This window comes from Barbatula barbatula (genome assembly GCF_947034865.1).
Source record: "Barbatula barbatula genome assembly, chromosome: 13".
Taxonomy (NCBI): Eukaryota; Metazoa; Chordata; class Actinopteri; order Cypriniformes; family Nemacheilidae; genus Barbatula; species Barbatula barbatula.
The window spans coordinates 18,999,407-19,015,649 of record NC_136776.1 but is presented as its reverse complement, the minus strand read 5'-3'; the positions used below and the strand labels follow the sequence as shown (position 1 = coordinate 19,015,649).

The 16,243-nt window shown below is 40.1% G+C and overlaps 1 protein-coding gene across 9 annotated transcripts in view; it reads left to right on the top strand.

Moving 5' to 3' along the window:
* The window catches only part of celf5a (cugbp, Elav-like family member 5a), a gene marked incomplete at its 5' end in the record, with an annotated part of 159,303 nt that overhangs the window by 11,689 nt on the left and 131,371 nt on the right, over nt 1–16,243 (top strand). For all 9 annotated transcript variants that reach the window (XM_079471524.1, XM_079471522.1, XM_079471523.1 and 6 more), the window contains one exon: nt 4,427–4,509. Coding sequence is in view for 6 of the 9 variants with exons in the window: in XM_079471525.1 (XP_079327651.1) it covers nt 4,427–4,509 (83 nt within the window). The remainder of the gene's footprint in view (nt 1–4,426; nt 4,510–16,243) is intronic.

Here is a 16,243-nt window from a genome sequence, read left to right as displayed (position 1 = left end):
TCATCTCACAGTGGATGGTTCAAGTGAGCTCCACTGTCCCTGGTCCTATTGGTTGTCGCAACGTATTACTTGTAGTTATCATCCCTTTTTTCTGCTTTGTAAAGTCGTTGCATTACATTTACATTTTTACATTTACATTTAGTCATTTAGCAGACGCTTTTATCCAAAGCGACTTACAGATGAGGAAACATTGGAAGCAATTATAACAACATAGGCAACAAAATACATAAGTGCATCAAAAACTAGTCCATTAAAGCCTAGCACAGTATACAAAGCTAAGAATAGTGAGGTTAGTATATATTTTTTTGAATAAGAAGGAAAGGGAAAATAATTCGGATAAATCAATCAGCGAAGTGTTGACGGAAGAGATGCGTTTTTTAAAGATGGCAACCGAGTCTGCTGATCTTGTAGCAGCAGGTAGATCATTCCACCAATGTGGAACAGATCAATTTGTTCCTTTTTGGGATGGTACCACTAGTCGTTGTTCCTTTGCAGACTGCAGTGATCTGGAAGGAACATAGGTCTGCATCAGCGAGTGGAGATACGATGGTGCGGACCCGGTGGTGGCATTACCGTTCAAACAGCTTGTTCCTCATGTTACAAAAAAGCTTAGCAAGCCCAAACTGCTTGGGTGATTGTGGTGCTTTGTTCTCTGAGCTAAACTTGAATGTGTGGGGGAAAGCACGAGAGGTGTGAATGACGCGAGAGCTCGCGAAGTTGCAAAGTGCTCAGAGGCGAGAACGAGAAGAATTAGGGCACAGGAGCAGATTTAGCGCCGGGGCCTTCGCACTTAACAGGCACCTCACAGTTCAGGGCTCGCACACAATTATGAGGGGGCGCTGGGGGGGCAGGAGCAATGGTGCGAAGGCTTAGCTCCGCTATTAAAAAAACGGCAAATGGGGGCTGTCAGGAGTGGAGGGGCCGGCACCTTCAATTCAGTTTGCTTAATTACAGTACTGCACTGCTTCTCTACCTCTCCGTGAGGCTCTACGCTGTTCCATAGACCTGCAAGCCTCATGGGCCTCTGTCGATAGGATTGCTTATTAGCACAGGGGTTAGATGTCATTTCTTTACTGGAAGAGAGAAGAATGCTTTTGCCAGCCTCAGCTACATTTTGACTTTTTGTGACTTGAGATGAAAGGATTTTAAATGCATACGGTGGATTCCAGAGGTTTGGGCACTTGGGGGCTTCTTATTCATCTGTCCCCCTTTTGGCTTCAGTGTCGGCGGGCGCTCAAGCTGGCATGAACCCCCGCAAGGTTGTGCACGATCTGATGATCTGTTTTCCCAGCATGATTTGAGAATGTTCCAAAAAGCATCTAGGGTGTTTTAAGCGGAAGCAGGGAAATCTGACCTTTTCTACGAAGGATTTAAAGGGATGGTTAAGACCAACAATTCATCATTTTCTCATCCTCATGTCATTTCAAACCTGAGTGACTTTCTTTCTTCTGCAGAACACAAAAGAAGATATTTTGAGGCATGTTGGTAACCAAACATTATTGAAACCCAATGATTTCTGTTGTATGGGCACAAAACCAGATTTCTCAAAATATCTTCTTTTGTGTTCCACACGAAATAATAAAATTAACTTTTTTGGCTCAAGGATCCCTTTAATATGGTCAATGTAAATGATTTGCTTGTGAATGTGAAACATTTCTTCATTTTATGTCATTTATTCACAATCCTAAACATTTAAATGGGAACATCCCTTATGTCTCCATCCAATGGAAAAAAAGGCTGAATTTAGCTGCAATTTCAAACTACAGCCCGTAGCTTTCTAGCTTTGTTAATTATTAAATCACATTTGATCAAACAAGAGATTGTTATCAAACAATGCGGTAGATCATTTTCATAGACTGTCCCCTGGGTGATGTGTCAGCAGTTTCCCTGCATGGTCTTTTTATGTCGAGTTTCAAACAATTTCATCATGCAGCCCAAGATTTCGTGCCTTGTATGCAACAGCAGGCCGGTAATACGTGTTTGGATTCCAATTATGAAGTTTCTGGTGCCCATGAAGTGCACTCGCATATTAAACCAAGCGCTGAAGAACGTAGAAAAATCCAAATTGAATTTGTGATTTACTTCTTTTCTCTTGATCCATTTTACTGTCCCTTTCACTCCTCACACACACACGCACGGTTTTCGCTAATGTTATTGGGTCAGCTAATTTACTGTGGATATTTTTTTGCAAACCTTTGCGAATGCATTTTGAATGCATCCAATCTGGCGTCTGAGTAAACAGAAGATCAGATGTTCGGCACAAATTGATGGGCGGAATAGAGCAGGTGGTGGGCGGATGTGAGACGTAACAAAACTTTGATGTATTTAAAAGCACTATAGTTGTTTAGAAGCGAGTTAAGAGTAAAGAAAAGAACACAGGATATTTGTTTGTTTGGCAATGTAAGTTTTGTGATTTGTGAGGACAACAGTGTTTTAACTAAATGTGGTCCCATTTGGACATTTCCGTTATCTTGTAGCAGGTCTTGTTAAGTTGTTAGCATTTAGCGATTCATATTTGCTAAGTATAGTGTATATAAGTATATTTTATATATATATATTAGTATAAAAGTATATTTGTTGTGTTGTCACAGTCTCACAATGTGTTCCAGCTCTGTGGTCTTTATTTCATAGCTGTGTGGGACTATAGTGCTTGTCAGTTATTTGCCCATTATCGAAATAAAAATGATAGTTCTGTCTAAATTCTGTCATCATTTGCTCACCCTTGTGTCATTTCTTACCTGTATGGTTTTTCTGACGAACACCGAGAAAGATATTTGGAAGAATGTTTGCCATTTTTAATTCTGTAACCCCAGAACTGCTTGTGTTCCTAAATTCTTTTAGAACAGAACAACAAAATATACAATATTTTTATTTCTACTGTGTTAGTGGATGATGTCACAGAACTGAAAATTATTTTTTTGTGTGAACAAAGACATTTATATAGGTTTGAAACAACCCGTGGGTGATTAAATTATAACAGAATATAATCTTTCGGGTGAACTATCCCTTTATAGAATAAATAAACAGTTATGAATATGAGGACGGTACATTTGGGTGCAATAGAACAGGGAGGGAAGAACAAGCGACTGCTTGGCTGTCGATTTTACAATCATACAGTACAAGTGCTATCCCCAATATGCTGCTTTATTGTTACCGGTGATCCGAACAAAAGCAAAGTTTGTTTTGACTATAAACACCTTTACTTTTTGTGCTTATATTGTCAGAAAAATCAGTTTTTGTGCTCTGCTTTCCTACTTTTTCACATTACCCATGATAGAAGCTTTTATAGCCTGGTGTATAAATGTGTGCGCTTCTTGTTATATATTCATTTTCTTTCAGAGACCCCAGAGACTTGAAGTTTCTTGTTTTCCACTACTGGCTTTCTCTCATTCAGGGTGTCATGTTAGTCATGGTTTATTCCATCTGGCTAGAACTTCAAATAGGAACACCCAGTGAATCTGTGGACTCCCTCGGACCGTGCACACACACAAACGGGAAACGCACACAGGCACATCCAGTATAAAGTGGACCGGACAGTCTCCCCCATGTTAGAAAATAGACTGTCTGTATTTACCTCGTCCACAGGGACTCCTCAAGGCACCTCTGGCCATTGTAAGGGATGTGGAGTGCTTTGTGCTGGTTCGTTTTTTAGAGCCGGAGAGCGGTAATAGTTGTTGGGAACAATGTTGTGGGTGGATGTGAAACCCGAATTCAATGAAGACCAGTGTAGTACAAAGTCACTTTCTACAACCTTCACCCTCGCTGTACCACAACCGTCACATGAATGGTGAAATTAATTGGAATCTTCAGAAAATGGCTAGAGAAACACCTCCTCTTGGAGCACTTGACTAACTTGCTAGACAAATTGGACATTTTAGGACTACTAAATAATAACTAGTAATGTTTTCTATAGAAAATCAGGGTAACACAAAATTCACAATGAAATTTAGAAATTTCCACTCTCCCGGAAATCCTTAAAAACACACAAATGTGAGTGTATATATATTACAAATATTTACATAAATATTCAGTATATAAGTTTATATTTAAATATAACTCAAATTATCAAAATGTATATATTATTTAAAATATATACACCTGACGCACATCTACATCACCCACAAATATATAATGTTAACACAAACCTTTATTTTGTAATCGATTAATCACGATTCATTGATTTGATTGTACTAAAAACATATGTTTTTAATTTTTCTCCCTCAAATGAATTGTTCTTCTATTTTTCTCATTCGTAAATTGTTTTCTGTGAACGCATCTACATTTCCTGATCGTCTCGCCACAGTAAGTTGTTACAGAAAGTTGTTCGGTCGCCTCAGATGACATTGGCCACCCACAGACTCGTTCTGAATTGAACACCACTGTCTATCCAAGTCATTAAAACTCTCCTTTCCTCTTTGTCACGCAGGCTGCGCGTTCCTCACCTACTGTGCCCGCGAGTCGGCCATCAAAGCCCAGAACGCCCTCCACGAACAGAAGACGCTGCCGGGGGTAAGTCCGCTGCTAGCCTTTCGCCTCGACACTTGAGGAGGCCACCGCACCAGTCAAGCTAAAGCTGTATGTTTTAGACAGAGAGCTAAAGCTTTTGGAGCAGAAATCAGTCGATAACCCAGCCTTTTAGGATCAGGCTTTGAGCTGTTCCATGGTACTTTTCCCCGGGGGCGTTTGGGAGCATTGATCTGATGCTTTCAGCGCACGGCTCTGGGTGCAGCGATAGCAAATGTCAATTCATTTGTTCTCTCAATTCTTTCTAAACTGCTCCATTTACGCAAAAAGCTGGTGAGTCATTGTTGTCCAGTTGCACAAAAGCTATCCGGACGCACAAAAATAAACATAGCGGGTTGCAGGGGAGAGTGTTTCCATTGAGGGTTGTGGAATCGAGAGTGGCAGTCGATAGCAGGTGGAAGTCGAGGGAAGCACGAATGGACGTGGTATGACAGCGAAAATTTACAGTTGTAGATATGGTGCCATAAATAGAGATACGTGGCCAGACTCGTATGAAAGTGTTGAATGAACATAGAGCAACATACCTTATATTAAGATGCAAATGTAGCGCTGGCAACATTTTTCCATATTGTTTATACTTCTACTTTTAGAATATCTTTTGTTGTTAGTAGATATAATATCATTTTGGCAACAATTGTGTGTCGTGGAGTAACTCATTAAAAGTTACCCACTTTATTAGCAGTGTGATGGTAGATCGGTTGCTGTAATGTAGTTTTTTCCAGTAATAAGCGACTGTATTCTTTTTATTAAGGCACATCATACCGTGTACACAGCTTTACAGCTGATAAAACTTTACATTAGTAATTAAATACGTTCTCTTAAACATGTTTCCTTTGTCCACAGCTCATTTTATCGAATTAGCTCATTTGGATGGTTCAGATTATATACACCATTTTGCAATAAGCAACACTGGTCCAGAAGCACTTTCTGTTTCAGTTTTTGAACACTACACCGTAGAACCAAACACAAATAACAAATGTTTTTTTTATGGAAATGCGAATCGAAACTTAATCAGAAAAGGAAGTCTTTTTGGACCAGTATTGTTCACATCTTGCAAAATGGTCTATACATATTTCTACTGTATACAATTTTTTTGTTAAACAGTAGGGATGGGCGGTATATTATCGTTTGCGATATACCGTCTAAAATTCTCCTCGTGGGAAAAATTTGTCTCATCGCGATAATAACGATAAGTCTAGTTGAAGACGTAGTTTCGTGCATGACGGACTCACTGTTCAGGTGCGGAGTAAAAACATGCATAGCGGAAGGTGGACGTGAGGTAAGCGAAGAGCTACCTCTACAATTTGGAACTGGTTACGTTTTATATAAGAAGCCAATGACAAGCGAAATGCGACGTCGATTTAGCATCATGAATTGAATTCAGGGCAACTGTGTCAATCGCCCACCCACACAACCGTTTTAATCTCCTCAGAACATTTGAGATGGATGGATGGATGGAAATACATCCCGTTCTCACCGTGGGTTGAAAGAAACACACTTTGTAAATGCGCGACGTCCTTGCGTCTGCTTCGCTTGCCGGTATTGTTGTCCCTTGAGACGGCTGTGAATAAGGTAGTAGGTGTTGCGCAAGAGTTTGGGAACTCGAGGCCAATGTTTTATATGACTGTGTTTTGCGTACACATACACATGCACACACTCCTTCCTGCTGTTAAAGTTATCTAGCTTGCAGTGAGTGTACCCCTAAATCTCTCTCCAACAACCTCTGCTGATGGTAAGTAGATATGCCAGTTGTTTGTTTGCTAAATCCTGCTTGATATGCAGATTGCCAGAGGCTACAGAGTAATTCATGTGGATTCCCCCAGAGAGGGACCTATAAGTTATTTATGCCAGCGTTTTGTCCTTAACTCCTGAATGACATGCCTATTTGCAGGACCTAGACAAAATACGATCTGGTGTTTGTCTATATTCAATCCTGTTGGATATGCTTTAAAGTCTCTTTCATGTGGCTGTCTGCTTTGATGGTGTAGAATTCGTCTATCAAAATTAAACAGATTGTTCAGTTGAAGCCATTGGTGGTTTGGATCATTTTATATGGCTTCAGATGTTAGTATATTAAAGGCGACGACATTTTACACAGGACATTTTACCACCGTAGTGCTTTGAAAGAGAGGAGGAGGATTGGAGCGAACGGTGAGATGCCGCTAAATTTTATATACTGGTCCTTTAAGTAAATATAGTAAGTAAATATAGCTTATCAAGACCAAGCTTAGGTTTCGAGTGTTGTGTATGACACTCTCATAACCACCGATGTCAAACAACATAGATCCTCTTCGTAGAGCCTTATTCCAGCTGGGATTTCGCAGAACACGCTGTGACATAAGGCTACATACTAGCGCCATTATAGAAGTAGCCGTGTTTGTCAGAGGACACCCTGAGGCAGAGGAGGAGCTGGAGGAGAAAGCTGGGCGAGGGCGCGGAAGGCATTCTGACAGCTGTCCGCCTCGATTGCGCGCTTCCCCATCAGTGACCTCTCAGGAACATCAACTCTGAAATGTGCGAGATGTGGCGATAACATCAGCATGTATACATGGCAGCTTGTCATGAGCATCTAGGGCTTACAGCGGTGATCGGTGTGTGTTTGTGCGTAGGGGTTGGATAGAGCTGATTGTGTTTTGTATGTGTGCTTTCAGAGTAGGATTGGACGTTTTGTATCATTTTGAATGTCTCCCTTATCACAGCTAATTCAACTTTTTCAAGGTCTGGAATGGGTTTGTTAGATAAGGGAGACATCCAAAGTGTACTATTAGGGGCCTTTCAGGAAAATAGGCCGGTCTTACAATGTTTGAGATTATTTAAATGGATAGTTCTGCCAAAAATAAAAATTCTTAGTTTAGTTAAAATAAAAACTGTAACCTGTATGAATTTCGTTCTCTATGCTTTTAAATTTCTGTTCTTGGTTTTTTATTTTTGTTGATTTTTAACTTAAAAACCTACGGATTGCAGCTTTAAAATAAACGTAATAATATTATAATTTAGTAACTTTGTTAAACAAAAATGATATTTATTTGTCAAATTTACGTAATTCTAGTAATTTAGTCACGGTCACTCAGTACAGATGTAAAATGATGACAGGAATAGACGAAGTACAACTCAAATTTATTTTAGCGCTCTTTTAAATACAGTATTTTTATATGAAACTTGCAACTCACTTTTCAAGCAGCCGGTGAAAAATATGATTCATAACTGCAAATTGAATTTGTTACATTTCCGCGGCGAACCTTTTTTTAGAATATGCTTTTAATTCATCGATTTATGTTGCAAACATGGTAACAGCGAAGATCCGAAATATATTAAAAGATCTAGATGGACAAATATGTGAAGATATTTATGGTATCCCTTCCAGGCCTAGGTACTCAGGAGACAAAAAAATACAACAGAGAAAGAGCGAGAGAGATACTGTCGTCATTTACTCACTCTGGAGTCCAAATCTGTAAAAATAGTTTGTTCTGATGAACACAGAGGAAGGTATTGGAAGAATGCTTGTAACAGTTCTTGGCCACCATTAACTACCATAGTAGGAAAAATTGCTTTTTTAAATGTCTTTGTTCTGTTCATAAAAGAAGATATTTTGAAGAATGTTTGAAGGTTCTGGTGAACTTTTGACTTACCATGGAAGTCAATGGTTGCCAAGAGCTGTTGGGTCACAAGCATTCTTCTGAATATCTTTCTCTGTGTTCATCAGAACAATGGAATTTAAACAGATTTGTATCAACTTGAGGGTGAGTAAATGAAGACAGAATTGTCATTTTTGAGTGAACTTTCCCTTTAAGTAGTAGTTAAAGTGGTCGCTGTCCAGTGCTGAAATGCATTCGTGTAACTTGCTGTCAGTCATGGTACAATGCTAAGGCGATCTGTTTTTTATGCATTTGATTGGCAAACAAAATGTGTTTGTCAAGTATCTAGATTTTCTACAAGCCTTCCATATTTACAAGGGAATGGTAAGGGAACGTATTATTCAATAGAGTCTAAATATAATTGTCTTTTGATCATAAAGAAAGCTAGCGCTCCTGTATACACTCAAACAACAGCTAAAATGAGATCTTTGGCACGCAACTAAAAAGATGGTAGCATGTGTATATAATGCCAACTACATCCTTGAGAAAACAGACTGTTTGTAGGCACGCTCTTTCACGCTCACAGATGTGTGTATGCAAAAAGGCCCGCCATGGAGAGAAAATGAGACAGGCTTGCCACGTTTCCGCTTGCTGTCCGCGGGGCTCCACACCCCTGCTGCAATTGCAAATTCACCTGTTTCCTCCAAGCCTGCTCTACCCCGCTCCAAATCCGGTGTAATTTAAGGTGTGTGTTTTACACCCAGATCCCATGCTTGTTATCACATCCGTCTCTGGCAAACCTGCGAACCGGCCAATTTTCATTTTGCTCCTCCTGCAGGGAAAAAAAAACAGCGCCTTTCCAACAAACTCTCATTTCCTACCTGGTAAAGCACTGTTGAAACAAAAGTCAACAGTATAGATTGATTGCTTACTCTGAAAGGCTAACAACGCTTCATATTGAGCTTTTGACGATAAGCGAAAGTGGGAGGTAACACTCTGGGTGTGAACATCGGGTGACAAAGTTTTTTCTGAAAACAAGTGCTCTGTTAGGATGGTTGAAGAATGATTAAATCTTTCCCGTAGCTCAGTGGTTCGAGCATGGCACTAGCAATGCCAAGGCCGTGGGTTCGATCCCAGGCGATTGCACATACTTAGAAACAAATGTATAGTATAATGCAATGTTAGTCGCTTTGGATAAGTGTCTGCTTAATGCGTAAATGTAAATGAATGAATCGTAATAACTATAAATATTATTTTGTCAAAGCTTTTTACTGGGTTAAATTAAATATGCAGTCTGTAACTTGACTTCATCGCCATTTCTGTTTGAAAAACGAAATTGTAGTTTGAATAAACTTTACCGGAATTGAATGATCTAAAAGAATATTAAAGTTCAAATTATCAATTATTATAAGGTTACACTATTAATAGAAATAACAGTAAAAACTAAACTAATCAAAATGATCAAAATAACAAAAATAATTAGATTTAAGAGGTTCTGTGCAATAAAAAGTAGATTATTTTGCCTATGGAGTGCTTGCCAAATTGGTCATTTACAAGGATCTGGCACTGGGCGGCTTGGGATTGGGACACAGCTGCTCTATTCATAATACAAATACAATTAACTACCGTAAGAAATTGTGAGAAAATGACTAAAGCCTCTTATCCATAAAGAGAAAAATAAATTGCTATTGTTCTTGTTGTTTAATTGTTGACCTTTAGTTACAAGGCAAACAAGCCTATTTTCAATATCCTAATTTGTTTTGAACCTATTTCTCTCCCCATCTCTCACTCTCAAACACGCTCATTCATTGACTTGACAATGAAATAAACCAGTGGATTGTGGCGCTCTCTTTCAGGGTGGATATTTGTGGCCAGGCTCGTGGTAATGCAGTTACATGACCGGCACTCCTTAATGAATAGAAATTCTCCAGTGCCATCATATGAGAAATCCCAGCCGAGCTGCATATGAGCCTGTGCTTCTCACTTCATGAAGTTTTATAGCGTCACTTTCTCTGTTATGGCTTTCCACCTGCACGGTGAGATGCAGACGTATGACTGTGGAGTTACACGATGCGTGTGTGAATACATGCGTGTGTGTGTGTGGAGGGGGTTAATAGCATAGGGTGTAATGTACATAGTAAAAATCCATTGCGCTGTAGTGCTCCTCTGGGAATTCTCTCTCTCAGTAAACCTTGGAGCAAGTTCTAGAGAAAAACTTGTGAAATGCAAGAGCTAGATTGAGCTTTATTTCTTTTTTTCCTTCCTTCTTTTCCTTCCTTCTTTTCCTTCTTTCTTTCTTTCTTTCTTTCTCTTTCTTTCTTTCTTTCTTGTACGGAAAATGTACGATATGAACATCACACTACCATGTTTGTGTATTTGTTTCCTTTAGGCTTGCCTCTCCCCTTCTGTTTTTACTACTAGATTAGCCAGATGTTTAGCCAAACATCACTTTCCCCTGAGCCATTAACGCTTCTTTGAAGGTGTTTAGAGTAAAACTGGCTTTGCACTTTGCACCTTCTTTGGAATTGCATAGCAACATCGCTAACCGCAAATAAACAAGCTAATCACTTACTTTCTTTTAGCAGCAAAATGGTTTGTAAAGGGTTTTTTAATGGTAATGTCCTAAGATCGGTCCTTTTCCTACATCTTCATGTGTTTAAGGTTAAAAGTATGTAAAGTCTCACCCTCCATTACTTCTCAACAAAATGTATGGTTTGGATTGAAATAGGGTCTACTTCTCGTGAGCCATAAATGCTTTTCCTGAAACCCGGGACCGTTGCCAGTTTCTGCCTTCCATTACAAATATGGTCTTCATAGATATGGAAAATGCCTCAAAAGCTAAATAATCCTCCACACCGGGCTATTAGTTAGGCACTGTTCTGGCACAAGCCCTTTTTTCGTTCGCTGGTAAAGAAATGAAATATTAATGCTTTATATTTTGGTCTTTTTAGTCTATTTTAGGTTGTGGCTGGACGGGGAGCAGGAGTCTGAGGGATTGAATCATGTGACAACGTGATCTGGGTTAGCTGTGCAAAACGTGTGTGTGTGTGTATGTGTGTACACCAACCAGAATTTTAGCGGGGAGGGGGTCTCGTGGGTGTTGTCTAGATGGGTCTGGCTTCAGGACAACAGGAAAGAGGGCTGAGCGAGGCCCAGAGAAGAAACACATCTTCCGCCTGCCAATCTGTCTTCCTGTCCCCTTGCTGGTATGCAAGTGCAGGTGTGGCCCCAGCGTGCTTTATCTGCAGAAAGGTGGGGAGGAATGGGCTTGAGCTAAAGAGAGGCTAGGGGTACAGACAGGATGCTGGAAAAAAGTGTTGGCTAAAAACGAGGCCATTATTGGGCTTTGTGTTGTATGTGCTTTGTGATCAACCGGTTGTGGTGCATACATTTGAAAAGCTGTAAGTGTAAAGGCTCATGCGTAGAAAACTCGAAGCAGATCATCAAATATGTTGTTTATGTAATCCAAGATGACGACAGGGACAAGAACAAGACCATATACATAAACAATACCAGACAAAGAACAAAGGAACAGATTGAATATATATAGTCCATGGGATACGAGGCTAATGATGGGCAGGTGTGGGGATTACAGACACGAAACAGGTGAGGGAGCGTGGAGGAGCTAGGGTAATGAAGTCCGAGGGGGAAGATGGCGAGACATAGAGGGTACGGTGACTGTAAGTGAGTTCCTTTGCAATTTTTACATCTGAAAGCGTGAAATTATGAAATGCAGAGTTGGTTTTAAACAAGTTTAGACAGGAAGTACTTGTGATTAAGGGGTGTTGTTGGGCCCAATTCAGACTTAAGTTTAGCGCAGTCACCGATTTTCGTGAATATTTGACAACTTTGAATTCAGAGTCTGAACTCTCTGTTCTGGAACTATCTACTGTATTTAGGGTGATTTATAATGGAAAGCAATTTTTGCACTGATGCCAGACTTATGATTCATTATGAAAATTCTTACCTTTTGGTTTGCATCCATCATGTTGTAAATAAAAAATAATTTAATTAAATGAGCTATTTTAAGTTGAAATTCAGCTTTGCTATATTAAAATGCAATATCATGATATATATCCTATAAATGAGATTATGCCATCTTCATTTTGTTTATCTTTGATCCCCGATCCCTTAGCTTGCTAAAATTAAAACTGTACTGCTAAACCTACACACTTCACAGTCCAAAAACGTGGACGCTAACCTGAAGAGATGCGTGAATGTGCTGCACAGGTCAGACCCGGACCGTCTAATAATTTTTAAGTTGGACCAGAGTTAGTGCGGAAACCGAGAATAATCATAAATTTACTACCCGAACCCGACCTTGGTCAAGTAAAATAAAACTTTGACCGTTTACCCTGTTGAACTACAATAATGATTGTTCGTTTAGTGCCATCCATGACCACTGACATTTGCAGCACTTGTTTGCCATCTCTGAGCCAAGTCTGTCCAAAATGTTTAGATATTACAAAACTGATCAGTCATATTATTATAAACATGAGGAGAAAGTGGTATACACGTGTTTCCACACATCACTCATGAAGGCATCCATGATCACTGCGTGAGGTAATTCTGCGGCAGAGTTTTGCTGCTGACGACTAAGGATGCTCGTGTTTTCTCCCTTATTTCAAGACTCTTATTTTCTGATCCTAATTTTACGAGATGCACAGTGCTGACTGACACTGCCCGCGGCGGTGTTTTCCGATCGACTCGGGTTTAACACACAATGTTTAATATACCCGGGACCCGAAGTAATACATTTGGGATCGGACCCCGCTGACCATACAAAATATAGACCTGAATCCGTACTGGTTCTGGGTCCTCCCTGAAGACCTCTATTACACACCTAACACACACAACAAACCAGTTGGTAGTTTATTTTTGTTTTCTGTTGTCTTGCCTAGAGCACCAGATGATCCAGAACTGCCACTCGCATGAGGACCCCACCAAAAAATGGTTCCATGACACCCCCGAAACTGCCCAGCCAGTTTCCCTACTTTGGGAAAATCTAGCATTTTATAGGCCATCGAATTACATGGCAAATCTAAATTGCTTGTGACACATGCCCCCTTCTGACCATATTTGAAGAAGGAATGAAACACACAAGGCATCGTGGAGCTGCAAAGATTGCTTCAAATAAGAGTGATAAAGAATGACAAACAAAAAGAAGCCGGGTCTCGGAGGAAATAGATACAGCAAAGACAGATAGCGCAATAAGGAAAGGGAGATTAGCGCTAGCTTGGAGGGAGCTAGCAAGAGGTTGTGCATTGAATTCGGAAAGCGGATGTAAGGTCATGTCGACAGCTTGAAGTCATACTTTCAGTGTGCTGCGAGAACCGCACTTTTTACGCTTCGAACTCCTTCCCCACCCCAGGGGGAGATGAACCCCCCTCTCTCTCATTATATCTCCATCCCTCCCTCCCTGCTTCATTTAAAAGTCAGATCTGCCTTGGACACAGAAGGTAGGGGATCCCATTTGTTTGCAGACAACAGGCACCAACCCCGTTCGCTGTGGGTTGTGTCGTTACGTTTGATTGACAGGAGCCACAAGAGGGCATTGTCTGTGAATCCCCCCCACCCACAATCTCCATGGAGGTTAGTGTAGGCCGGCAAGGCTTCTGGGGCAGTGACCCTGAACACCTCTCAGGTGGAAGGGATTGTTTGCATCCAGTGCCGGGGTAAGATGCCAACACTACCGCATGCTGATGCACTTTTTCAAAGTTCCATTGGGAAGAGGGTTGTTGTTGAGAAGTAATGATGCATGGTAAAATATCTTCATCATTAGCAGATGCCTGTTGATTAATAGAATGTGAGGATCGCAGACTGCAGGATGGTTGTTTGAGTTGATAGTCCCTGTTCCCTGGGGATGGTGGTTCTTGTCGATCATGTTGAGACCGTTTGAAACGTGTGCCATATGGAAATGTGGACGTCTCTGTTCGCATGGTAAGGATATCAGTATGCAATTGTCTGTTTTTGTAAGTGCTGAAAATAGTGCACGGTTGCTGTCCAGTGCTGAACCTGATAATTGAATTCATTCATTTTTCTTTGACTTTTTCATTCATTTGGACTTTTTCATTCATTCAGGGCCCCACTTAAACAATACACTATTAATTTAAAAGCTTAGTGATGAGCTACATTTAGGTCTACAGAACATGTAGACATGTAGTGAATGTTTATTCATTCAGCTAATGCTTGTGTCCAACGTGTTTTGCAAAGGAGAGAGCATTTAACAGTTTGTCTAAGGAACCTACATTAAGTGTAGCTATACATACACTATATGGACAAACGTATTGGGACGCCCCTTTCTAAATAAACATTTTTATCTAATCCAGTAATTCCAGTCAAAACAACAAATGTGACACTGAACCAGAAAACCAGTCATAAGTAGCACAGGTATATTTGTAGCAATAGACAACAATACACTTTATGGGTCAAAATTATAGATTTTTAATTTATGCCAAAAACCATTAGGAAATTAAGTAAAGGAAATGTTCAACGAAGAAGAATTTCCTACCCTAAACATATAAAAACTTTATTTTTGTGAGTGGATGCAGCAAATCGAGAAAAAAGGGCCGGAAACACATCTACAAACTTTGCATGCTGCTGCCTGCAATTTGGGAATTATACACTCAAGTTTGTTATATATGTAAAGCTTAGAATTTCAGCTTTCGTGTCCATCTACTCTCCACAGCATCATTACAGCGTTAATTCAATTCAATTCAATTCAATTCAACTTTATTTATATAGCGCTTTTCACAATTTGCATTGTTCCAAAGCAGCTTTACAGGGGAAAAAAATTAAATAAAAACCCCAAAAAGGGTAAAACACGCTACATGGTGTTTTATATAGTAAATTAAATTATTCTAGTAAATAATATCTAATGTCAGCATCTCCTGGTGGTTTATTTAGCATATGTTACATTAAGTGAATGCTTGGCTGAAAAGATGCGTCTTTAGTCTAGATTTAAATTGGGCGAGTGTGTCTGATCCTCGAATAATATCAGGAAGGCTATTCCAGAGTTTAGGTGCTACGTATGAGAAAGCTCGATCCCCTTTGGTGGATTTAGTTATTCTAGGTATTATCAAAAGTCCTGTGTTTTGAGATCTTAGAGAGCGTGATGGGTTTTAGTTAAGCCAATAGAGAGTGTTAAAACAAACCTGTTTCTTCTAAGCAACGGCCTGCTACAGCACCTCTGAAGGACTACTTTAAAGGCGATTTTATTTTTTTATATTTAGATTTTCTTTGTGTATAAGTCATGAAAGGGTTTGAGTGTTTGGCTCCAAACCTTGAAAGTGTATATATAAAAGTTTGATTAACCATTAATTGTTCCTTGAAAGCCAGCCTTCCTTCTATTCAACAAATTACTTGCAAATACTCGAGGACAGGATTATTTAATCATAACCATAAGTGTCATTCATAGAACAAAATGTGCAGCACTTCTGCCGGATATTTAAGAACATGGTCGCTGTCCAGTGCTGAAATGAATAATTTAATCAGTGTAATTTCTGTTTTACTTTGCAGCGGGTAAGGTAGACATAAACTAAAGGTGCTTAAAATCACACAAACAGAGATGTGTCTTTTGCCATATATATCAATTAAAAATGAGTATCAATATAATCATTATTATGAATATAAAGGACCTTCCATCATTTTTGTACAGCCCATTCATATTCTGTTGCAACAGTGTGCAACCACATAAGATGTTTTGAGAATCCTTCAAGTGACACGAATGTAATTTGTTCACCTCGCTGCTGGCAGGGGAGGGAGGCCTCGGCGTCTTGAAATCTCCTTGTCAGAGCATATGCGTGGACGCCTCACAGCTGGGTGCGATCCGCCCGTGGAGTGATGCGGAGGCAATTCGGAGCCAAACCGGCCCGCGTGACGAGCAGATCAGCATCTTTGAAAGCCGCTCACCATGTTGTCCACTTTCATTAAGGCTATGTTGGTCCAAAATATAGAACAAAACGGCAGTAATGGCGCGCCGCTGGAACGCGCCCTGTTTTCCTCTTTGTCTTTTGTCTGGTAAAAAACTTCACAGCTAACCGCAGCTCCTGGTCATGAACTGCACAGAGCAGCGTGCCATGGCGACCAATCCATTACGGATTGCTATGATGAAAACCAAAAAGCCTCCCGGGGCTAATCATTAA